At 38.9% G+C, this 26496-nt stretch overlaps 1 protein-coding gene across 3 annotated transcripts in view; it reads right to left on the bottom strand.

Annotated features, from left to right (window-relative positions):
* The window catches only part of PLEKHG4B (pleckstrin homology and RhoGEF domain containing G4B), a 210556-nt gene that overhangs the window by 95756 nt on the left and 88304 nt on the right, over positions 1-26496 (bottom strand). For all 3 annotated transcript variants that reach the window (XM_069075981.1, XM_069075982.1, XM_069075984.1), the window contains exon 3: positions 9930-11280. In XM_069075981.1, coding sequence (XP_068932082.1) covers positions 9930-11280 — 1351 coding nt within the window. The remainder of the gene's footprint in view (positions 1-9929; positions 11281-26496) is intronic.

The raw sequence follows: 26496 nt of genomic DNA, 5'->3' as shown, positions 1-26496 counted from the left end.
GGTTTAAGGATCAAAAGAGCTCAAAAGCTGTCTCTGAGTCAGACCACAAATGAACACTGACTCAACTTGATCTGAAAACAAAGCTTTTCAACCCAGGGAACCAGCTGCAAGGCCCTCCCTGTGTTTGTCCAAGAAGCCCTCCTGAGAACCACAGACTGTTTTCAGTCTGGCGTTTTCTGACCTTGTCTCTTGTCTTGCAATAGAATTCCAGGAGAAATGGTTGAGATTTTGTGTTTGTATGGGCTTCTTGAGAGTCTGTGCCCAGGACGGGATTGTGCAGGTATTACTCAGGCCTCAGTTTAGACTCTAACAAGGGATGGTGAAAATAACCAGCTCCAAAAGAAGGACAAAAGCCCAGTCCCCGATGGCCACCAGCCTCTAGGCTGTAAGCAGTTTTGTTTGGCTGGGCCAGCTGCTCTGACCATCTGGGTGTCTGTTTCTCCCTAGATTCCTGTGCACACCTGCTCTTCATGCTTCTCTACCCATGCCTAGCAGGGAAGATAAGTACAAGACAGGGGACAGCGAGCCTCTGCCCTTGGATCTCTTCTAACATCATGGAGGATTCCCTCATCCACACAGACCATCCGCTTGTCTTCTTCCTCCTGCCTGGCCTGAATCTGCCTGCTGCCCAGATCAGACTTGGCTTCCCTGTTGGCCTTCGGTTTAGAGCTCATGACATTGCCATTGGCCTGGTTTCTCAGATTCTGCTTGCTGTCTCTCTTCCCTTCCTGCTGCTGCTATGCTTGGGCCGGAGGACATATCCTCAGTACTCTCAGTATCATATATTTCTCTGCTGTTTCCTGGCCTTCTGGCTTTGACCTTGTAGATACAAATCTAGACTCCAGGTCTTGACCTGTCCTACTTGGCAAACAGTCATGACCTGGTGTTGATAGCCTGGACAGATACACCTTTTTCACACATATTTAAATTGACTTGGGAGTATAAATTTCAATCAGTTGCTTATTTCCCTCTCTGGAATTGTGAATTTACTGAGCTTATTGGGTAAGCCATTCATCACAAGTGAGGTGACTGGTATAAAGAGAAAAGGATGAGGTGTGAATCGTACAGTGTATTGGTACTTGGTACTCACATGCATATGGAAAGGGGTTTTTTTGATGATCATTCTGCAACTAAAAAATAAAATCCAGGATTTCAACAAGAGTCAATTAGAAGCCTGAAAGCACTTTAGGATTTCTCTAATATCTTCAGGTGTACCTGGATCTGGTTAATGCCCATTAAAGCATTACAGAGCTTCAAATCAGTTTTCACTTCAAATTATGCTAACATTCTTTTTAAGAGGGAATTTAACCAGATACACATCATTTGCAGCATACTTACATGCTAAGTAAGATTCCTTTGCAATTACTTTTAAAGCCAGTTTGAGCCATACAAGAAAATCTCATTTCTGTCTAGGCACTCTTCATTTTTTGACTAACAATGGTATTATTGCTCAGTTTGATAAAAAAAATACCTTTCATTTAGGTAGTGGTTTTTAAAATGCTTTCACATGCATTATCACATTTGTCAGATAAATGGTTGCCAAACCAGGGTGATGCAAAGCTAGAAAGGAGAGCTGATATGTTAGATAATAGAGTTAGGATCCTCAAAAGATCTTGATGGGCTAGAGTTAGAGGCATAATGAATACAATATAATATAAAATTCAGCAGGTGGATTCAAAAAATCACTTTTAGAAGCACAAGATGAGTGGGTAGGTGGGTGAGATCCATGGCTAGGGAACGATCTGGGGTTTTTAGTAGTCTACAAGTTCAATGAATCGATTGCATGATCTGACAGTTAATTTTCTTAATTTTTTTTTTTGCATTTTGGAGGGGGGAAGGCAGGGCAGTTGGGGTTAAGTGACTTGCCTAAGGCCACACGGCTAGTAAGCGTGTCAAGTGTCTGAGGCTGGATTTGAACTCAGGTCCTCCTGACTCCAGGGTCGGCGTTCTATTCTCTGTGCCACCTAGCCACCCTAATGATCTGATAGTTAAAAGAGCTAAATACAAGTATGGTATAATGGATAGGGCACTATACTGGAAGCAGAAATACCTGGGTTCAAATCCTGTCTGTGACACTTAAGTGTGGGATCATGACAGTCACTTAAACTTTCTGAATGTCAACTTCACCTGTAAAAGGGGAGGATGATAAGTTGCACTGTTATACCTCATAGGGTTGTTGTGAGATTCAAATGAGATCATGTATGTGAAGAGCCTTTTTATTAATATAGTGAGAAGCAAAATGTCTGGAATGAGAAAGGAAACAGTTCCACAGCATTCCACCCTGGTCAAACACTTGCGGAGTATCATGTTTAATTCTAAGCACTATGTTATGGGCAAAACATAGTTAAGATGGAGTTCCTCTGGAAGATGGCTGCCACGATGCCACCTGAGGAGTGATGCAGTGATTATATTCATCCCTGCTAAATTTCCCTTAATTCATTATGCCTATAGCTCTAGCCCATCAAGATCTTTTGAGGCTCCTAACTCTATTATCGAACACAGCAGCTCTCCCTTCTAGCTTTGCATCACCCAGAAGTTTGGCAACCATTTATCTGACAAACGTGATAATGCATGTGAAAGTATTTTAAAAACCACTACCTGATGGGAAGGTTTATCAAGGGGAAGAGAAGACTTATGGGAGACATTGTTTCCTTCAAGTATTTGAAGGATTGTCAGAAGGAAAGATTAGACATACCCTCCTTGGTCCCAGAAGGCAGAAATGGGAGCAATGTGAAAAAGCTACAGAGAAGCATATTTGGGCTAAGCATAAGATTACATTTCCCCATTATTAAAGCTGTCCAAAGGTATAATAGGCTGCCTTGGAAAGTAGTGGGTTCCCCTTCACTGGACATCACAGAGCAGTAATTGAGGGATCAGTTATTGGCTCTGTAGAAGACAACCTTGCACAGTTTGGGGCAGGGGTTCTTAACCTTTTTTGTACTGTGGACCCGTATAGTAGTTTGATGAAGTCTGTGACTTCCTTCTTGGAATGTTTCTGCTCTATAATTGGTATAGAATCATTTTTAGAAGGTATTTGAGGGTTGGGGGAAAGCTGAGGTGAGTCCCTGCCTTTACTCGGCCATCTTGGTTCTGCCTCTCCTCAGAGTGTTTTTAAAAGCATAAAACAAAACACAAAGGGTTACAAAGGGAAAGCAAATGTTTTGAAACACAGTTACCAAAATACTTTTTTAAAAACCAAATTCATGGACCACAGGTTAAGAACCTCTAATCAGGGATTAGGCTAGAGGGCCATTTAGGGGCCTTTCTAACTTAGATTCAAAAACCCTGTGCAGTGAGGGTAGTGTTGTCTCTATTTTATAGATGAGGAAACAGAGAGTAAGAGATCTCTTAAGGAGGCAGAAATTAAGGGTTTTACCCAGAGTCACATTGCATACTATTAAGTATTAGATCGTACGTACCAAATTACTTCTGAATAACAAAATAAATTAATAAAATCCAATGTTAAAAATGAATATTTGCCACTACAGAGTACATTCAAAAGCATATGCCACACAGGCTGTGGAGGTTGTTTTAAATGAAGTGTTTCAAAATGTGTTTTAAGCAATTTCTATATTGTTGGACCAAGTGTGAGGTTTTTCAAGGTTATTCCTTCGAAGGGGACAACATTCATTTCACTGAATAAGTTCTGGTATGTTTGCTAAAGAATGAGCCCCCCTGGGCAGCAAGGTGGTACAGGGAATAGAGAATGGATCTTGGAGTCATGAGGACCTGAGTTCAAATCCAGCTTCAGACACAACACAAAAGTTAGCCATGTGACCTTGGGCAAGTCACTTAACCCCAATTGCCCTCAAAAAAAAAGAATGAGCCCCCTTACTTTATAATGACACCTGGGAGCACAGGATCACAGACCCAGGGCTAAGGAGGGGGTGCCTCAGAGGACCTCTAGGCCAGTCTGCCCTTTCATTGTAAAGACAAGGAAATTGAGGCCCAGGCAAGTGAAATGATTTCCCAAAGGTCACACAGGAACTAAGAATCAGAGGTAGGATTTGAAACTGGACTTTTTACAAAAAACATGATTTTTAAAACAAATCTTTTTAGGTTTAACAACGCAAATACTCTTTAATTTGGTCAGTCAACAAGCATTTCTTAAGTATTTGCTAAGGTCTGGGCACTGTGATAATGAATTTATGTTTTTACAGCAATGAAAAGATGATGGTAATTACAGGGATAGAGGCAGATTGGCACAAGGCTTCTAAAGAAAGCACTGATTGAGATTTGGAAATGACAACACTGTCTATACCAAGCAACCAGAGGCAGAGTCCAATTATGCCTTGGATATAGAAGTCACCTGATCCTTGTTTTTTGAATGAATGAATCGGATCTGAGCATGTCTAGTAGCATCGTTGATATTAGGGGCCAGATGACATTCTTGACCTGGTCCTCCAGAACCACACCTCTGCGATATCTGGTCATAAAATTCCATCAGATAACAGCCTGACCACCTAACCATAATGTGGATTGCTTATTTGGACCTGAGTTTTTCAAAGTCACATTTTTTTTTCAAACATATTCTATTGCCTTGATGCTATAAGGAAATGCAGCCTCAGGGATCACTGTTACTGGCTTTCTATCCAACTGCATGAATACAAATGGAAAGCGTTGAGGAAAGGGACATCGTCTAATTCAGCATCCAAAGAGCACAATATTTTGTATTTCTCTTATTTATCAATAGTCTACAAATAATACATTGAGTATCCACAATTATATGAATATTGGTACTTTTTGCATGCTATAATGATCAGGCCCCTTCCAAAACACACACACACACACACACACATTCCTTTCCTCTCCCCCACTTCATAGGTTTTATGAGTAACTCTATGGCTGAAGCTGAAGTTTTCCTCACTGATGGTCGGATCTCTGGTGGTCAAATTTCATGGGTTTTGTGAGTTGCTAAGGTTGAAATTGTTCTCACTGGTGGCCAAATCTCTGGCAACAAGTCTCTTTGAATCTGGTTAGACCAGTGCCATTCTTGGGCCTATATTCTATATTGGAAGTTTTTTTGGAAGATAAGAGCCCTCTGCTGGCATAGGCTTTGAGACCCAGGATTACTTCCACACCATGATAAGGCATCAGAGTAGAACTTTGATAGAGGAAATGATGATAGCTACTTACATTTGTATAGTACCATAAAGCTTACATGTAAACTAGGGGCAGCTAGGTGGTTTAGTGGATAGAATGCTCGACCTGGAGTCAGGAAGACTTTCTTTACCAATGCAGACTGTTACCTTCTTAACAACTTATAACCTTAAAACATTGTCTGAGGACAATGAGAAGTCAAGTGTTTTGACCAAAATCGTACCTCTAGTTAGAGATGAGACTTGCACCCAGGCCTTTCTAATTTGAAGACCTTTTATTATATTATACACACATACATACATACATACATATATATGTGTGTGTGTGTGTGTGTATACACAGAATAGACATATTACAATAGCTTGTAAAGAAATTAATTTTTCATTTGGTTAAAAAAAACAGGGAAGTAGAAACAGCAAATATTGTCTTTGTCCCTGTTTTACAGATGAGGAAACTGAAGTTCAGGGCAGTGATGGTACTAGTACAAATTTGAATGAAGAGTCAGTGACAAAGGCAGGAGTCAAACCAGTTTTTGTAAGATCAAAGCTCTTTCTGTGACACCATTCTGTATTTCTACTACAAGATAAATGGGATATATATAATACTAATGGTAGAATGTGCCAAATTAAAAGTGTGGACGAGTTGGAGAGGTAGCATGATAAAGAGGAAAGGGCATAGGCCTTGGAGTGAGGAGAGCTGGCTTTTCATCCAAGTTTGACTACCATTAACTGTGTGGCCTTCAGCAAACCCTTTAACCTGTAAAGAACTTGGTCTAGCAATACACATATGAAAAATCAAGTGAATGCAGGAAGCATGTTACCAAGATTTTGACCTGAAGTTGGATAGGCAGCCATTGAGTTACCCAATGAGATCCATTTATCTTCAACAATGGAAGGGACAGTGAACTAGGCCCAGAACTAAGAAGAGAATTTCTGGAAAGGGGTGTTGGTGGTGGAGCCAAGATGGCAGAGAGAGGCCAGGAAGTTGCCTGAGCTCTCCCTAGTTTCCTTCAGAAACAATGTTAAATCAAGCTTTAAGACCGCACAGTCAGGGGCAGCTAGGTGGTGCAGTGAATAGAGCACCAGCCCTGTCAGGAGGACCAGAGTTTAAAGCGGGCCTCAGACACTTAACACTTACTAGCTGTGTGACCTTGGACATGTCACTTAACCCCAATTATCCTGCCTCCCCCCCTCCAAAAAAAAAAAAGCCATCACACAGTCTTCCTAAGTCCAGGCCTATATCCACTGAGCCACCTAGCTTTCCCCTTAGAACATTGCTTGGGAGTAATGAGAAGTCAAATGTCTTGGCCAAAAGCATATCTCTGGTAGATGCTAAAAGTGAGACTTGAACCCAGGCCTTCCTAATTTCAAGACCTGCTCATTATTCGCTACTACTATCAGTGCCCCAGTGATGCCAAATTGTTGTGAAGCATAAAATACTACTAAGGGTTAACATTGTAAATGACCCAGAAGACACAGAGATCTCCATGGTGGGTATAAATAAGTTGTAGAAGGTCGCCCAAAATGATTTGCAAAAAAGAAGGGACATAAAAGGCATCATGAAGGAAATGCATGAGCAAAGCAAGAGGTGTGTGACCCAAAGGTTACCCTAGTAAATGAAAACTCAAAGGCCAAAAGAAGGACTCCCAGGGTACTGGCACGTTCCACTGTGGAAAATACAAAGAAAGACATAGAAATAACTAAACAAGAAGAGAAATTAGGGATGAGCTGTGATATGCACCAGCAGAAGTGCTCTCATTGATGAGATCATGGATATATTAAAGTAAGTTGAAAAAATAGCATGTCTAAGCAGCCCTGTTTAACTCATCCTGAGTGGAAACCTAACTAAAAGTGGTCCACCTCACCCAATTTAGGGGCACCAGAATATCTCAGTAGCTTATTTTTCCTTCTTTAATGGAATAATAAAAACATAGCCATGAAGGCATCAAACATTATGGCACCACCAAGGGCTGATATTGAATGTCAGGGTACAAGGAAGAGGTTGGAACCATTCCCAAGAGAGTTGTCCTGATATTGGTCAGCACTACAGCGTGTGTCGTTTGACTGAAAGATCTGGGGACTGGGGTCCAGGACACCTAGGTTCTGGTGGTAATTGTCATTAACTAGCTCTGTGGTTCTGGGCAAGCCACATTATCTCCACGGACTTCAGGGTCTGTTCAGGTGGAAGACAAGAGGTCTGGGTTACGTGAGATCAGAGGTCCTTTCCAGCTCTAATGTTCCATAACTCTACTGATGGTAACTAAACTACTTGAAGATGAACAGCAGCCTGAGCTAAAAGGATTAAACCCTTAAGTAACGGATTTATTGGCACAGTCAACCATTTAGTTCAGCCCTTACACACCCGAGGCAAGTAGTCAAATCAATAATTTCATTTCTCTTAACAGGCTCTAACAGGCTTGTATCTGTAGTCCTCATTTATAGTGGTTATCTTTTTCTACCCCTGACTTAATGATCATGGCACAGGAGAATGCTGCTAGCCTGGCAGATATTGAAATCATGCAGAACTGGAGATTCCCTTTTCAGAGGTCTTCTGATTATTTTCTATTTAGGAGTTAAATTACCTTGATATGTCCATGGGGGAATGACAGGAATTTTTAAAGTATATTGCAGGGATTCTTAACAGGGAGTCTATAAACTTAAAAAATTTTTAACTGTATTTAGCTATAAATGCAATCCTATGCACTTTATTTTATACATTAAAAATATATTATTCTGAGAAGGGGTCCACAGGCTTCCTTAAATTGCCAAAGGGATCCAAGACATAAAAAAGGGTAAGAATATTTGATGTTCAGCAATCATGGTGGCCCTTTGTTGCTATCATAACAAACTAGAAACAGGAAAGTCTTATAAAAAGAGCTTTTGCTTCAGAAGTAAATTCCACTTAATATTAGAATAAAGTGACTGGCCAGACTTGGATGCTAAGGGATTTATGCCCTAGGTATCCAAGGTTCCAAAAAACCTGGAGGGCAGGAAATAGGACATGAGTGATTATGCAGAGATACTATGGATTAAATCCACTATTTCCTGAATTAGCTTGAGTATCCTAGCAATAAATATATATATAGTCTACAGTTACCTAAGAATATAAGGATAAATAAGAATAAAGTGGAATTCCTCTCATTCTAACATTACCCATGATAACAGATTCTTTGGGAAAATTCTGAGCCTATGACTACTGGCATTGCTGGAGATCCTCTCATTCTCAACTATTGTAAAGACCTATATCAAGTCAATGTACAGTGCAAGGAGTCTAATGACAAATTCTTTACTTAAAAAGATCTCATTTTTGAACTTCTTTTGGAAATGCCAGTCATTGATTTCTTTTCTCTTTACTAGATCCATAGGCTTGTAAAATCTGGGTGAGATCCTGGAGATCATCCTGTCTAACCCTCTCATTTGACAAATGGAGAAAGGGAGGCCTATGTTATTTTTATAGGATTACAGAATCATAACTTTAGAGCTAGAAGAGACTGCAAAGGCAAAACCACATGTTACAGAGGAGGAAACTGAGGCACTGCTTGGTTAAGGGGCATGTTCAAGGTCACACCAGTTCTAAGTATCAGAGACAGTATTTGAACTCAGGCTTTCTGATTCTAGATCCAGAATTCTTTCCACTGTTAGCGAATGGTAATACTTTTGAATTTCATTCTAGAGACATTTCAAAAGGTTCAGGCAGTATTTTTCACATTAGCATGAAGGCATAAGGTCTTAAGCTGACAACTATTTACCATTAGGAATAAAAGTGCAAACAGAATTCTGATCAATGAATTTTCTAATCCAGGTATTCATTTTTGTTGTGCCATAAAAATATGCATTTTGCCCTAAAAATCACAGGTTGGCAACTACAGCAACAAGTTGAAAAATGTAACTTAAGACCCTAGAAGCAGCTGCCTTATTTGGACTTCTTATAATGCTCCTAAGCATCACATTTAAAGTTATTGACTGACTGAGATGAAGAATTCAATCATGAAAAACTTTAATCATAACCGCTAGCATATGTGTTGTAACTGATTCTGGCTCCTTATTATCATATCTGAGACATGCACAGTGGATGCTTAATGAATGTGTATTGACCGATTATCTTTAAATGAGTACAATTCTATGAAGGGCCAGAGTAACTTCAGAATCCTGTGTGACCATCATTTGAACACCTGGCTAGCTAAAGTTCGGAAAGATTCAACATCAAAAGGTTGCTCACCAAGTAATAACTGATTTTTATGGAGTTTGTTTCCAAAGCATTACTGCCCTTTTATCTAAAGGGAAATGGAATTAGTTCAATACATTACCATGTCTTGTTTTGGTTTCCTGCCCTGAAAAATCTATTTACATAACATATATTTTACAGAGCTTTAGGGGGAAAAAAGACAAGCAATTTCCAGACTTCTGGATGAGGCTAAGAAAACATTTATCCCACTAAGATTTTTTTCTTGGATATCTTTTCTACACATGTGTTGTGCCTGTGTCTGTGAGTATATGTATGTGTTTGGTGGGTATAAGAGAGGAGCCAGAACAATAATTTACCTGATTATGAAGAGAACTCTCAAACTGATTTGTGGCCTGTGAAAGGAATGATTATACAAGTAACATTTACATCTCAAAGGTCCACTCAGAAAGTTGAATAAATAGGCTGAGTTTAAGTGACTGAGTCAAAATTTATGTATGGACCTTTGATTTTTAAAAAAGTTAGCTGTAAAATAATCTCTCTCTCTCTCTCTCTCTCTCTCTCTCTCTCTCTCTCTCTCTCTCTCTCTCTGTCTCTGTCTCTTTCTGTCTGTCTCTCTCTCCCCTTCTGCTCCCCCCCCCCATTACCTTCATCTTCTTTGGTGCATTTGTGACTTTTATCGGTGATGCAGAAGTGGTTGTTGGGGTCCAATTTTTCAGGGCTTAAAGTTTGTTCATTTAAGAGCTTTTTAGGATTTACATTCGATGAATCATCTGAGGACCGACGGGGGTCATGGCCTTTATCCTGGGAACTTTTGTGGGATCGATCCAAGGATTGAGACCTCCTGGGACTAGCCCTCTTTCCAGATACTAAAGAAGATCCAACAGGTCCAAGCTGCTTTTCTGATGTCTGGGAACAGGACTTAGGACTCATGTTTCCTCTTAGTTCTTCCTTAGGGAGAAGTCTCTCAGAAAAATAACTTTCCTTCTGAGCTGATTTAGCAGCAGCCCTGACATCTGCTGTTTGTTCATCAGTCATTTTAGGTGAATGAATGATTTGGTCTGAGATCTCCTCTGTTATTGACTCTTCTGAGCTAGAGCCAAGGTGCATTGGATTTTGTAAGGCTTCCATGTATGATTTTCGAAATAGACGTCTGGTCTCAAAATAGGTAGAATCCCTTAGCTGCCGCCGCCTAGCACAAGGACTGCTCAAGTCTGTGCTGAAAGTAATATTTCTTAGGCTAGTCTTCTTCTCCTCCACTGTACCAGATAATTCCTCAACGTGGAGTGCTTTCTCTGTCTCCTCACACATGTCAGGGGGCTCTGAAAGGCTAGGGGTGAATACAGCAAGGTTTACATACTCTCCTTCACAATCTCCAGGAGGGGTTCTGGGGCTTTCTAATTCAGTTCTACATTCAGGGGAATGGAGTGGGCTGGACAGGTCACTCCCCGAGCTTCCATGGCTGCAGGACAGAGAGGCCTCCATGACCGTGCAGCCAGTGTCGTTGGAAGTGGAGCTGCTTCGAGAATGGGTGCTCTCCATGGTTTGCGTGGGTGACTGGGAATCCAGATTATGGCAACTCAACGGATTTAGCACGGGGCTGCCGGAATAATTATGAAGGATGGTTTCAGACGTAGGGACAAAGATGGGGTTCATTATGTTGCTCCATGGGGTGCGATAGACCACTGTGCCTGTGGTCAGCAAGCAGCTTTGCAAGGGGAAGCTGGTCCTCTCACAGTTCACATTTTCCAAAAATTCTGCCGTGAAGATGCATCCATACATGGTTTCAGGTACGGTGACTTCTTCCATTCCTTGTCCATGTTGGGCGAGGCATTTCAGAACCAATTTGGCAGATTGCTTTCCTCCTGCGACAACTTGCAAATAGAAATCCCCTGGCTTGAGCCGTACTTTGTGGAGGGATGCTAGCTGTACCACCACCTTTTCATGGATGCACAGAGGCCAACCTTCATGGTAGAAAATGAGGCCTGTGTACCTTGCCTGCGAGCCAAGAAGAGAGAGAAACATCAGTGAAAAAACAAAGACACCCATCCAGACAGGAAACCCTGTCCATTGTCTTGTAAAGTCAGCATGATTCTTATGAAACTCCACTTTCCTCCAAGAAACTGTAATATTAACTAGTGAGCATGTGTACCCAACATCACAATAAAAAGACTTGTAATACTGGTGTGTTCAGTTTTTTGCTTCGATCTGTGATTTCCTGACTAATGGGAATTCCTAGGAAGGAAATTCCCTCTAACACCAAAGACTAGCAACTGCTCTATTTATGGTCTTAGGCCTGGGGTACTAAGAGTCACCATGTGGTAAAGTGAATAGAGTGCTGGGCTTGAAGGTAGGAAGACTTGAGCTCAAATCCTACCTCGGATATTTACTAGCTGTGCAAGTCATTAATATCTTTCTGTTTCAGTATTCTCATCAGTAAGCAAAATGAGGGGGTTGAGCTCAATGGCCTCTAAGGTCCCTTCAAGACCGAAATCTATAATCATAAGTATCAGAGATAACACCTGAACTCATGTCTTCTTGACTCCAATGCCAGCTCTCTAAATACTGTCATGCTGCACAGGAGAATGGTTTTTTTTTTTAAATTTTAAAATAAAATTTTTATTGCTGTTCAGTCGTGTTCTACTCTTTGTGACCCCAATTCAGGTTTTCTTGGCAAAGAAACTAAAACGATTGTCCATTTCTTTTACCAGCTCATTTTACAGATGAGGAAACTGAGGTAAACAGGGTTACATGATCTTGCCCAGGGTTACACAGATAGTAAGTATCTGAGGTTAGATTTGAACTCAGGAAGTTGAGTCTTCCTGACTCCAGGTCTGATATTTAGCTGCCCTTTACTAAATTTAGATTAGTAAATTGAGTATTTACTGAGTCCCCTACTTTTAACTCAGTAACTGCTTACCACAAGGTAAAGTTTAGCAAATCCAATCAGACATCTTGAGAGTTTTTTGCTTCTTGAATTTTGAGACATTAGAATTTAAAATCAGTGAAACAAATTCAACATGTTAATTTTGAGCTCTGGTAAAATGAGAGCTTGGTATTATTGATTAAAGTAGCAAATTAACAGGGCAAAATTTTACATGAGCACCACACAAGAAAATGGTGCCCCTTCTCAAAATTGTATCACTGAGTTGAGAAATCCTTTCCTGATAGCTTCAGTGCACCAGGTGTGGAATGACATTACCCATATTAGGAACTTTTACGCTATTCCTATAGTGTCTGGGCTGCAAAAATAAATATTTAAATCAGATTACTGAGTATAACAAAATATATAGAGATACCACTCATGCTAAAAACAGAATATAAATTTTCACTGTGAGATCAATTGTGGGGCACAATTTCTATGTAAAGATATAACTCACTTTATATTGACCTATATGAAATAGATATTTAAAAATTTTTGTAAATGCACTTAGAGAGCTAGGCATTAATAAGAATCTGTTGTAAAGAGAAGAATAACATTTTCTATGACATACTTTGTAAGTCTGGATTTTAACAACCCATACTCTTGGATTTATTTTTTTCTCTAACTTGCCTCTATTGTATACCTTTTGTTGATTTTTCCTAGAAGAAAGGTTGACTGCTAGCTCACCTATCTTCCTGAATATTTAGGGTTGACTTTGCAAATGGAAAAGAAGGTGGAAGAAAGTTTATTATATCATAATAGCTTTTAAATTAATCAAATGTGTCATTGTTTTAAAAAGACACAAAAGCAAGGGAAGGTGTATTTAATTTCTGCCAAGATGTTGGTGATTAAGGGCAATCATCAGGATCCCATAGAAACTTCAGAGGAAAAGGGGTATGTCCCACTTGAGACCTAAAAGAGTAATTCAGAGACCATATGAAGTCAAGCCAAAGTTGACTGTGCAAACCAAATCCAGAAGCAAGGCAGAAGGCAGGAAATAGTGTGAAGCCCTGCAAGTTAACACTATTGTCAGGACAAATATTCTACAAAGGCAAGCAGTGATTGTAAGTAATGTGGCAATATACACTGAAGCAAGTGAAAAATGTCACCTAATTCCCAAAGCAGCAACATCTGCTGCCTCCACATCTGACCGCATGTCTACCCTCATGTATTGATCCATCACTATTTTTTAAAAAAATTTTCTAACTTTTTCATTGATAATTTTTGTTTTTATAACACCTTCCATTCTGAATATATCCCTTCTTCCCTAATCAGTGAGCCATCTTTTAAAAGAAAAAGGAAAAATGGGTGGGTGGTAGAAAATTAGCAAAACTAACCAACACATCAAAGAGTATTTGACAGTCTGTTAGGTAGTCTACACCAATAATCCCCCAGCTCTACAAAGAGGGAAAGCAGATATGTTTTCTCAACTATTCTCTTGGGGCAAGCTTGGTCATTATTAATTATACAGAACCCAGTTGCAGTATTTTTTTCTTTTTATATACAGTATCCCCTCTACATGGCTGGGGTTAAGTGTGTGGTCCCCAAGATCTGGAAAATCTGTGTAACATTTCTTGGCCCTCCCTTCATACCAGAGAAGTCTGAATTTTTTTCTTTTTTTTATGGGGTATTTACAGTACCTTATTGTAAAATTTGGGTTAATTTGGTCATAGCTCTGTGTCATCTGCCAGTCTTTGGGTGTCACCTTCAGCTTCCACAAAACTCCCCCAAAATTGTTATGCTGACCCACCACTTACCAAAACTGTGAAGGGAAAGTCATGATGTGGAAGGGGTCACTGTATTATTTGCCTCTCTCCTGGGCTTTAGTTTCAGATTTCTAAATGCCTACTAGACATTTCAAGCTGAATGTCTTAAACTCAGAATGCCTAAAAGTGGCCTTATTATCTTTATCTTTAAACCCTTCCTTCTTTCAGACTTCCTGATTTCTGTCAAAGGCACCACCATCCTTTCAGTGTCCTAGGTCAATAATCTTGGCATTATCTTTAATTCCTTATTCACCCTCACTCTGGACAGCCAATCAAATGCCAAATACTACTATTTTTTCCTTCACAATAATTACTACCCCTTATTTTCTGTCTACTTACACAGCTGCCATCTTCGATTAGTCCCTCAACACTGCTCACCTGAACTATTACAACAAACTCCTAATTTGTTCTTCCTTTTGTAAGTTTCTCACCACTCCAGTTCATCCTACATAATACTACCAAAGTAATATTTCTTAAGCACAGATCTGACCAAGTGACGCCCCTACTCAATCAACTCTAGGCACTTTCTTTGATTCTAAGAGAAAATATAAACTCTTCAATCTCATTTTTAAAACCCTATACAACCTGGCCTCCTAGGTCTGAAAATCTATCCTTATAATCTCCATGAACTTTATTCCTTGTATTCTGTGATCATGACAAACTGGTCTCTTCTTTGTTCTTCCCCCTTACAGCTCATTTCCCACCTCGATGTCTTTGCCTTGTACAAAGAGGCACTGTCTTCTGCATGAAGTCTTTCCTGATTCTCTCCAATAGCTAGTCTTCCTCCCAAATTATGTTGCACTTATCTACTTTGCATATATTTATGCTACATGTATATGTTTTCCCTATTAGAATGTAAGCTAAATGAAAATAGGGATGGTTTTATTTTTTGTACTTGTATTCTTAGCATGTAGTACAGTGCCAGACATATAAGTGCTTAACATATACTTGTTGTCTGATTAACTCTGCATACTTTACTCTACATCACCTATGTTTCTCTGAAGTTAATTTCTTAATAGCATAGTAATGTTATTGCGCCAATATTATACTCATCTGGCATGGATGTGACTGTAGATAAGACAGATTATGAAGGACAAACCAAGAAGCTGCTAGAATGAACATATTCCTATAATACAGTTTGGTTAACCATTCCCAAATGAATGGGTAATCATTTTGCTTCCATTTCTCTGCTACCACAAAAGTATTTCTATGAGTATTTTGAGGGATTATATAAGACCTTTATTTCTACCTTTGACCAATTTGGGGGTATATCCCTAGTAAACTCTGAATCAAAAGGTATGAATAGCTATTTCTAGAATGTCTTCTAGAATGGTTGGACCAATTCACAGTTTCATCAACAGAGTCTTCTTGTGGCTTCTTTAACAATGACCACTTTCATCTTTTGTCATCTTTATTAATTTGCTGTTTATGCAAAATAATTTAGATCTGCACTACTCTATTAGTGATTTGGAACAATTTTTCACATGCTTGATAGTAGTTTGTGATTCTTCTTTTGAGAAGTTTGTTCATATTCTTTGACTACTTGTCCATTGGGAATGGCTCTTGGTTTTACATATTTGTGTCCATTCCTGCATATTTTGGATATTAGATTCTTATAAAAGATATGTGATGCAAAGATTTCCCCCTCAATCAGGGATTTCCCTTTTTATTCTAGTTGCACTGATTTTGTTCATGCAAAAACCTCTCAATTTGATGTAGTCAAATTGATCTATTTTGTCTTTAGTGTTCACCTGTATCTCTTGTTTGGATAAAAATTCTTTCCCAGTTTTGTCTGTTATATTGATCTCTTCTAATTTTTTCTTTATGGTGTGATCTTTAATATTTAGGGTGCATGTCCATTTTGAGATTATTGTTGTATATGTAGAAAGGTAGCTGTGTGTGTGTATGTATGTGTCTGTGTATATGTGTGTGTATATATGTATGTAAATACATAGAGACAGACAGAGAGAGAGAGAGAGAGAGAGAGAGAGAGAGAGAGAGAGAGAGAGAGAGAGAGAGAGAGAGAGAGAGAGAGAGAGAATAAAATTCTGGATTTGAAGTCAAGAAGACATGAGTCCAAATATTGCTTTAGACACTTAGTAGCTGTGTGGCTCTGAGCAAGTCACTTAAAATCACTCAGCTTCATTTTTTTTAAATCTGAAAAATGGGAGTAATAATAGTACCCACCTCCCAGGAACTGTTGAATTGTTGTAAGGATCAAAAGAAATAACATATATTTTGCAAATCTTATAGTGATATATATATATATATATATCAGCCATGATGATGCTAATAATGATGTAAAATGCTATGAATCTAATTTCTGCCAAATTGATTGCCCAGGAGTACTTGCAAAATAGAGTGTTCCATCCACATGAACATCCAAAGTAATTGTTTTGGAGTTTACAAACACTGAGTCATTGAATTCAATTATGATTCTTCTTTACCTGGATAATTCTGCCAATCAATATTCTATTTTTCTAACACCAAATAGTTTTCATGAGCATTGCTTTATAATATAATTTGAGAACTACAAGTGCTATTATCCCTTTGCATCCAACTTTTCCCACTCTTAAGATTCTAGGCCTTTTGCTCATCCAAGATAATTTTGCTATTATTTTATCTATTCTAAAAAGTACACCTTGGTAGTTTGATTGGTAGCACTATATCTGTAGACTGCTCTTTCTAACATTTTCTATTGCTACATAGAGCTGTTGGTGATTTTTATGTATTTTTTTTTTGTTATTCTGCCACTTTACTGAAGCTATTAATTTTCTCAATTTGTTTCTTTGCTGATTCTCTGGGGTTTTCTAAGGTAGCCACTATGTCATCCACAAATAGCAGACAGTTTTGTCTCCCCTTTGCCTTTGAATTTCTTTCTTTTCTCTTATTGTTGTCTGTAATATTTTATAACCATGTCAAATAAATAGAAAAATGAAAAATCATGCTCTGCTCCTTTATTTATCAGAAAGCACCTAGTATTTCCCCATTGCAAATAATGCAACTTTGGGGTTTAGAAGTATACTTTCTATCATATTAAAATGTCTTTTCTATTCATATATTTACTAGGGGTTTTAGTATAAATGATTATTATATTCTGTCAAAGACATGCATTTATCGAAAAAATGTAATATTGAGGGACTTTGTTTACTAAAAACATCGATTATGTTCACTGCTTTCATGACACTGAATCATTCTCACATTTTGACATAAATACAGGTTGGTCACAGTGAATAAATTTTTGAACATCTTGCTATAGCATTTTTTTGCAAATAATTTTGTTTAAATTCTGTGAATAGAAATTTATTAATGATACTGGTCTATAGATTTTTTTTATTATCCTTCTCTGATTTGAATATTAGGAACATATTTGTCTCATAAAAGGTGTTTGGCAGAACGTTTTCTTCCTCAATTTTTATGAAAAATTTGTGTAGCATAATTATTAGTTGTTCTATAGATATTTTATACGATTTGTAATTTATTTTAAATATATTATTAAGATTTTGAGAAAATATCACTTTTAAAAAAATTTATCCTTGTAAAATATGAATCCTAATATCAACTCAACTGTTTAGGGATACAAAGTTCTCTTTAGAACTAAGGAGAGTACTGGTCATATAAGCAGTTGCTCCAATGATTTTGAGAAGAAAAGTAAGTAAAGGGATAAGAATTAGGAAGAGTCATGTTAGATTTTGAGGAATTCTTAAAAAGTTCTATCTGGAAGAAATATATCTGTAACATAGGAATTAATGACTGTGTCATTAAAATATTCTGTGGATTTATTTGAGAAATAAAAATACATTATCATCATCATTACTATTATCATTGTTTCCTATCTAGAAGACTATGAATGACATGCATTTTCCTAGATATAGATGGAAAATATGCCATCCCAGGCTTTTAGACAATATTCTGGAAAATCACCCAGAAACCACAGTCATACTAATTCTTTTCCACTAGAAATGTAACACTGGGGGTTGAGGCAGAATGCAGGATTCCTTAGCTCTCAATTTTCTGTACCCTCACAGGACCTTGAAGGTATATGGGGCAAATAGCCACGTGCATAACTAAAACTAGGTTGTGGCAACAAGGAATTGGCTCTAGGGTGCCAAAATTTAGAGAACTTGAAACCTTTCTGCAGCAATCTTACTAATATTTAAAATTAGTTAGAAATCTTATAAAACGTTTATAGAAGTTAATACTGATGCTATATAATTTTTTCACAAAACTTGAAAAAGAAAAAATTCCACCAAACTCCTTTTATGAGACAAAGATGGTTCTAATACTCAAACTAGAAAAAGGCAAAGGAAACAAACAAACAAACACAATATCTCTATGATATGGGATTCTACTTTTCTCTTGCTCTTTCTGGCAGGCACACTCAGGGGTGGGTAACCTACAGTCTTGAGGCCATATGTGGCCTTCTAGGTCCACAAGGGCAGCCCTTTGACCAAATCCAAACTTCTTGTGCTGTGAAGTCTGGATTCAGTCATGGGGACACACTTGAGGACCTAGAGGGCCACGTGTGGCCTCGGGGCTTCAAGTTCCCCACCCCTACACCAGGTGATCTCTGCCACTGTCTGGCTCTCCCCTTCCTCCTTCCCAGTGGTTCTCCCAGAAGCAGACTTAGTGTTTTACCACTTTCCCTAGTACCCCAGGAGCCAAAATTACTAGATATGATTCAGCCCACGTACAGTGGCAGGATGGTTTTTTCTTTCCTCCTCCTCAGCATAAACTCGCCACCTAGATGAATTTGTTCTGTCCTAATTCAGGGGGGATGAATCAAGCCCAATAGTTTACTGAGAATTTCAGTCAATTAGGGAAACAATACAAACTTCACAAATTACATGTTTTCCCCCACTCCCATTGGAAGGTAGGTTTTGCTTTCGAGGAAGATTTGCTCCAAAGTCACCTTGTAGCAAACTATAGCAAGGGTGGGGAGCATAGGAAGGACAGGGAATGGCAGATCGGAAAGAAACAGCAAGAAGGACTTGGGCCTTTGTTCTTAAACAGAGAGGATAACATTTCTCACTTCCTCTGATTTCCTTTCACACACTTGACACCACACATGTGACTGTTGTGCGTGTTACCTCTTCTTTCAGTGTCAAATTCCTTTGTGAGCAGACCCTATTCCCTTTGAATTCCCTACGTTGTGAAGCAGGATCTAGAATGAGTTACTGAATACAGAGGTAAGTGCCCAGGAAGACAATGTCACTGGGAGCTTTGTCTGAAAAGAGAGAGGTAGAGGAAAGAGTGCACAAAGACCTGTTTGTCTTGAGATGCATTACTTTACGACTTTTGAAAGAGCCAGGAATTTGATTAGAATACTAGCTCTACCTGCCAGGAACTAAATACTTTCTGTCTCATATTTCCCATTATAGTGCACAAGTTGTCTTTACACTCAGTTGTTCTAAGAAATTATCTAGGTCATGAAGAAAAAAAAGCAAGTGATTTGGAGTCAGAGAATCTGAGTTCAAACTCTGCCTCCATTACTTCACTACCTATGTAGTCAAATCTTTTTTCCTCCTCTGTGTCTTAGTTTTCTCATCTATAAAATAAGGGTTTTGGATTAGATTGCCTGTAAAGTTTCTTCTAGTTGTAAACCCTATGATCTTAGAGATAACAAATCTTATGTCTCAGTTTCCTCATCTGTAAAATGGGGATAATAACAGCCTACTTCTCAGGGTTGTTGTTCAATTGGTTAAACTACTGCATCTTTAGTGGATCAATGTGAACCTCAAGAGAGGTTTCTAGTGGACTGGCCTTAGGAGAAATCCTTTACCCCGTTCTATTAAAATATGTTCTATTTTTATCAATGACTTGGGGATGCTACCAAACCTTTAAGTTTCCAAAACACTTTATGTATATCATCTCCTTTGATGCTCACAAATACATCTGGGGTAGGTGCTATTATTATCCCTATTTTACAGATGAGGAAATCGAGGCCAAGAGAGGTTGTGATTTGTCCAGGAATAAAAAATAAGGTGGGATTTAAACTTAGGTCTTCCTGATTTCAAAGCCAGTGCCCTAATCCTAACCTAGCTGCATCTTGTAAATGATATAAAAAGGGAGGGTATAATTACTACATTAATTGTAGCAACCAGAATCCAAAATGTCTACAGGCTAAAATGATGGACTCAATCTAAAATGAGGATTTTCCAAGAATAAATTTAAGGGCTTCTATATGGATTTGAAAATTTTATCGCATAGGGACAGAATGAGATGTGGTTGAGCAACTGTTCATGTGAAAAAACCTTCAAGTCTTTTCTTCTAGCTCTGAACCCTATGATTTGATCTCATGGGAGTTTTAGTGGATTTCAGTGGGTCAGTAATGTAATATAGTTGTCAGAGAGACCTAAAGTAAATTCAGGCTAAATTAATGTCTGGAGGAAGGGAAAGATGCTAGTTCTGCAATAGTTTGCCCTAGTTTGGACCATGTTTGGAATGCTGTATATTCAGTTCTAAGAGCCACATTTCAACAAGGAAATCGATAAGCTAGAGCATCTTCTAAAGGAAGGAGATAAAACTAATGAGGATGTTCAGAAATCAAGCATTGTGAGGCTGGGTTATTAAATTTTTAATTTCTTACTCTGTTAAACCTGGGTATTTTATATTTTTGTAGATATTCATCCATTGTGTTTAAATTGCCAATTCTGTCGGCATACAATCAGGCAAAATAGTTGCAAATAATTTTCTTTATTTCTTATCAATTTGTTGTGACTTCTTTTCCATTTTTAATAATTAGCATTTATATAGCACTTAAAGGTTTGCAAGTATGCAATTTGCAATGTATATACATAATAACAATAACATAAATATATGTTATTTCATTTAATCCTCGCAACAACTTTGGAGGTACTAATATTGTCCCTATTTCTGATACTGGTAATTTGGTTTTCCTCTGTGTCTTCTTTAATCAGACTGGTTAATGATTTATCTGTTTCATTGAGAGCCAAGCCATATGAAGATCAGGTGAAGGTAGATGGAATTTTTACCCTGCAATAGAGGGACATGATGGCAATCTTCAAAGTGATAAGGGCTATCATATGAAGAAGGGATTCTACTGGTATTAGTTGGCTCCCAATTTGGATACTAGGAGTGATGGTTGGAAATTACAGAAAGGCAAATTTTGGCTCCCATAAGGAAAATCTTTCTCACAATTAAAGTGTGCCCACAGTGGAAGATCCTTATAGGTAGTAAGTTTTGCATCAGTGGAGATCTATGAATGGTCACTTATTAGGGAAATTGCAGAGGTGTAATGTAATACCAAGCAAAGGCAACTTCCCAGGTTCGAAATACCAGCATAGGTGCTCTCTATTTTATTCAGTAACAAACCCAGAACAGAGAAGATCAAAACATGACATCATTCAAAATACAGTATTTACTAAGTATGATTAAATAATCTCCAAGTACTACCCCACCCCAGGACCTTCCAATCATTCAATCAATTACAAAGTCTCTGTTCTAAATACTTCTCCACCCCTAGGCTATACCTTAATTAAGTCCACCACAAAGCCCCTCTTCTCAAATGGAGATTAGTTTCCAAACATAAGGTCAAAAGTTCCCCACCCCTGGATCACAACTGAATCTACCCCAGAGTTACATCAAGTTTAAACACAGCATTTAATACCCAAATGGAAGTCTTTTCTTCATCTTGACACGAGGCAAGTTCTCAGCAATCTTAGTTCCTGGGGAGACAAGGCTTAGCAAGGCCATAAGATACATTGCCAGTCCCTTCATGAATTTATCCTCTGTCTGTAGAACAGTCCTAGAACCCCTCAACACATTAGCAAAGCCCTCTCCCAGGATTTCTGTAAACATACAACAAGAAAATCCTTCTTCAGGGCTTCCGAACCAACAGAAAGGTTCCCAGACCCCTGCAACAACAGCATTGTCCTTCACCAGTGGACAGTATTCACTCTGTCTGCAGGACAGTCTCCAGACCCCTGCAACAACAGTACTGTCCTTCACCAGTGGACAGTATTCATTCTGTCTGCAGGACAGTCTCCAGACCCCTGCAACAACAGCACAGTCCCTCACCAGTGGACAGTATTCACTCTCTGTCTGCAGGACAGTCTCAGGGCTTCTTAGCGAACAGCCAGGTTCCAGGACTTCTTCAACAAAAGGACTGTCTTTCACCAGTGGACAAATCTGGCAAAACAACATCAAAACAGACAGACAAAGTACCAGCAAAACAGCCATGTCTCCTCAGTCCTTGGCAGCTCAGGGGGCAGGTCTCAAAAGTCCAGGGCAATTCAAAGCGGCCCCCAGCAATTCTCTTAGTTTCTCTCCCTCCACGAGGTGCTGCTTCCAAAAAAATCTTCCGCCTCTCTCTTGTCTCTCCAAATCTACGTCACCAGCTCCTCCTAGTTCAGGACTTTCTTTTCACATCAACAAGTCCATCCCACAGGTGGGATTAACAAGCTCTGGGTTTTAACACAATCAATTTGAAAACCAAGCCAATACAGGGGAATCTTTAATTGCCATTACTATCACAAGAGGATATTCCTGAAAAGGTACATTTTTGGACAATGTGACTATTTTAGATCTGCAATTTACCAGTTTTGCAACCTAGAAGACCTTTGTATCTTCTACCAACAGAGATTTCATCACAGTTCCTCTTCTAAGGTTTCTTCAAAAATTTTAAATAGTTCTAGTAATTCTCTCATAAGAATCTCACTATTTGCATTTTTTCCTGTCTGGAGAAGTACTTATTTTTCAGTTGAATTACAAAAACAGTTGCTATCGAAATCCAAAAAATAGATAGACTCTTTGCCCTCAGATCAGAGAGTTTGAGCATGTGACATACATGTAAGTATAATAAGAGGGAGAGTATGATTGGGGCAAAAGAGAGATCCAAAGAGAAATCAGGTTGAGTGTGGGGAACCACCAATACATCATTTTGGTTGGAACGTATGGTACATAAAAGGGAGTAACATATGAAAGAAGACTGGAAAGGTGGGTTGGAACCAAGATGTGAAAGGTCAAAAGGCACCAAAAGGATGGAGAGCCAGAAATGTCCCACAATCAGATGGAGATGGAGGAGTAGAATTCTGAGGATAGATCAGGGATGTGTATACATATCTGAATCATTGCAATAAGTGATAACTGAATCCATAAGATCAGATGAGACTATCAAGGGAAAGAGTATTGAGGGAGAAGAGTAGGCTCAGGATAGAGCCTTAGGAGACACCCACATGTGGATGGGATGAGGATGATAATGACCCAGCAAAGGAAACAGAGGAGCTGTCAGATAGGTCAGAGAAGCAGCAGAAGGGAACTGCTCCAGCAGCAGAGGGGGAAGAGAATGCCTAGGAGGAAGAGACATCGAATGCTGTAGAAGGGTCAAGGAGAATGAAAATTCAGAAAGATAGGCATCAGATTTAGCAGGTAAGAAGATACTGGTGGCTTTTGCTTTTTTATGTCTAAATAAGTTCCAGATGTATGATGAAAACAAGTCCCCCAAGCCAGTGATGCCATTTTAAATATAGTTTTGCAGTTTGTCTTTCTGTATACATTTTTTTTGCAGAGTTTTTTTTTTGGTAATTTCCAACTCTTTGTGACTCTATTTGGGTTTTTCTTGGCAAAGATAATGGAGTGGTTTGCCATATACTTCTCCAGTTCATTTTACAGATGAGGAAACTGAGCAAACATGGTTAAGTCACTTACCCAGGATCGCACGGCTAGTAAATAAATGTCTGAGGCTATATTTGAACTCAGGAAGATGAGTCTTCCTGAATCCAGGCCCAGCACTCTATGCACTATGGTGCTACCCAGTCACTCCTTCTGTATACTCTACACCTTTGTTTACACCTGCAGACGTCATGTTACCTTTTCTTCAATATGTTATATTTACTTAAGTTATTTAGTGACTGTATCCTTTCTTAGAAATCCTACCAATTTACTCAGTGTGGAAGAGAAGTACCAAAATTTAATGTTCAGCAAAATAAATGACTCAAAATGAAATTTCTTAAAACTTACATTCCCTTCTTGTCATCTTATCAATAAAGGCCCTCAACTAAACAAAATGAAATTGGGCTGGGTGTGGACAGTGTGGGTAGACAGTGCTTAATATTAGGTAACATTTAGCCTATGAGCATGGTTGTTAAGCTGGCTCATTTTCCTTCTTTTTCATGTGTTCTTTTACCTTGCTCCATTTCAGTTAGAGCATAAGCCTGCCAGGTTATTTATTCTTCTGGATTCTCTTCTATGACAGACTTCTATCCACTTAAAGGCCACAAGGAGACTAACCCCAGTTGTTCCTCTATTGGTGGGAATTCTTGTCCCTTGAGAATGGCACACCAGTGTTTCCATTCCCACTGATCCCTCTCAAAAGTACAGCCCTGTTTCTACCACATAGTCCATTTACTACAACAACCGAAAGTTGTTGTTAGCTAGGAAGGAGACGTATGTCCTAAGGAGGAGTGGCTAACAGTTCATTCCAAAAGGACTTCACATTCTTTTACCATGTTATTATGCAAATTATGGTCCATTCCATCCAAATTATGGGCATGCTTTTATGCAAAAAATGAATGTACTCAACAATTATGTCTCTTAGTATTTATGAGAAATACGGTAAATCCCTGGTGTTTTTCCCACAGATTTTCATAAGCCATGAATCAGAACATAAATCTTGAAAGATAAAAACATGAAATCACTTGGTCTATAATGCATAAATTGGCCTTGTTCTTCAACCCCATGTTATTAAGAGCATTCTACTGCTTGGAAAGTGCAGATAGGATAAATACATAGCATAGTGAAAATAGCTCTGAATTTGGAATTGAGAGACACACATGGGTTAGAATCCCAGCTGTTATATGCTACCTCTGGGACCATGGGCAGTCAACTATTCTGGACCCCAGTCTCCTCATCTGTAAAAGAATTTGGCTCTAACTTATCTGAGTGTTCTTTCACTTCCATGAGTGGAAAATACTTCCACTACCAATGTAAATTGATCGATGACTCAGCTACAACTGATAGTCTTAGAAAATTGCTAGGGGGCTCAGAGGCCAAGGAACTTGCCCAGAGTCACCCAGACAATATATGTCAGAGGTGTGACTTGTACTAGGGTCTTCTGGACTCTAAGGCCTAGCCTTCATTACCACACACTGGACCTTATCCTATGATGTGCTCCTATGAAATACCTTTTCCAGAAAATAGGTGTGGTTGGTTGTTTTACTGATATAAACTGAAAAATAAAATAAAATCTGCCATGGGTTTACTACAAGACACAAATGATTTGTACCTTGACAGCTGACATCACATGCTGGAGAAAAAAAAATAATTTTTGCCTTGCTTCTGTTCTTCTTCTCCACAGGCTATGAATTAGGGGGCATTGTAGCTCCCCAAAAAACCACTTTCTGGGCTTTGGTTCTAGATTTCTCTTTAATTAAAAAAAAAGTCTAACAATAGTAAGTTAGCAGGGAACCAAAGAATGACAATAAAGAGGCTGAAAAAAGCTGGTCAACTAATCCTGAGTTAAAATGTTGTCAAGAAACCAATTTTTTCAAGTCAGTCAAAGAGCCAAGTATATACAATGGAGGAAAGTAGGCAGACAGACAGAGAAGGACTTGAAGGCATTGGAGGGAAACAAAATCATTCCTTATCTTTAGCATGGTCAGGTCCACAACTTCTTTATAAACTTCCTCTTGGTAACCAAAGTTCTGTTTGATCTGAGGCCTCTAGGCACAGAGGCAAGTGGCACTCTTGGGAATCTGGGATCCAACAACATCCCTCTCTCCTCCGTCCCAAAGCTTACACAGGTAGATGAGAAATTAAGCTACGATTAGGTTGGTCAAAACAGAAGAGGGTAATCATATTACCATTGAGATCCATGCTCACCACACTTTAGGCTTCAACATGAATGTCATTCAGAACTGACTTGTCCAGAGGAAGACTTTATGAGAAGCCTTTAGATGTGAACGTTATTTCTTTTCCAGTCATTAGACTCAAGTTTAGTTGTGAACTTGTAGGATCACAGATTCATAGATCTAGGGCTGGAAGTGTCTTTGGAGACTATCTAGTGCAAACCCCTCATTTTACAAATGAGGAAACTCTTGCCCAGGTAAGTAGCCTCAAGTCACACAGACAGGAAACATATGAAACAGGATTGAAACCCAGTGCTCTTTAAGAACTTTGGGCAACCTGATTTTTTTTAATCTTGTGGACTTTAAAAAATGGAGCTCTGCGGGCAGCTAGGTGGTACAGTGAATAGAGCACTGGCCCTGGAATCAGAAGGACCTGAGTTCCAATCCAGCCTCAGACACTTAACACAAACCTAGTTGTGTGACCTTGGGCAAGCCACTGAACCCCAATTGCCCTGATTTTCCCTCTCCAAAAAGCAAAAAAAAAATGGAGCTCTCAGAAGAGGCCAAGTCATCCAAGGCCATGATTTGGTTCATTTTTTAGCACTGGATTGGCCAAAGAGAATTTCAAGGCAAAAGAAATTCAACTTTGTACTTCATACTTCATTTGTACTGCAGCATTGTGCAAACAGGTTCTGGAGAGCTCTAAACTAAGCTTCTT

Source organism: Petaurus breviceps, unplaced genomic scaffold, assembly GCF_028583685.1.
Source record: "Petaurus breviceps papuanus isolate PSGF00001 unplaced genomic scaffold, PetGlider_PUasm1.0 151, whole genome shotgun sequence".
Taxonomy (NCBI): domain Eukaryota; kingdom Metazoa; phylum Chordata; class Mammalia; order Diprotodontia; family Petauridae; genus Petaurus; species Petaurus breviceps.
Note: the sequence above shows the minus strand (reverse complement) of the source record. Positions and strands in the feature narration are given on the sequence as shown.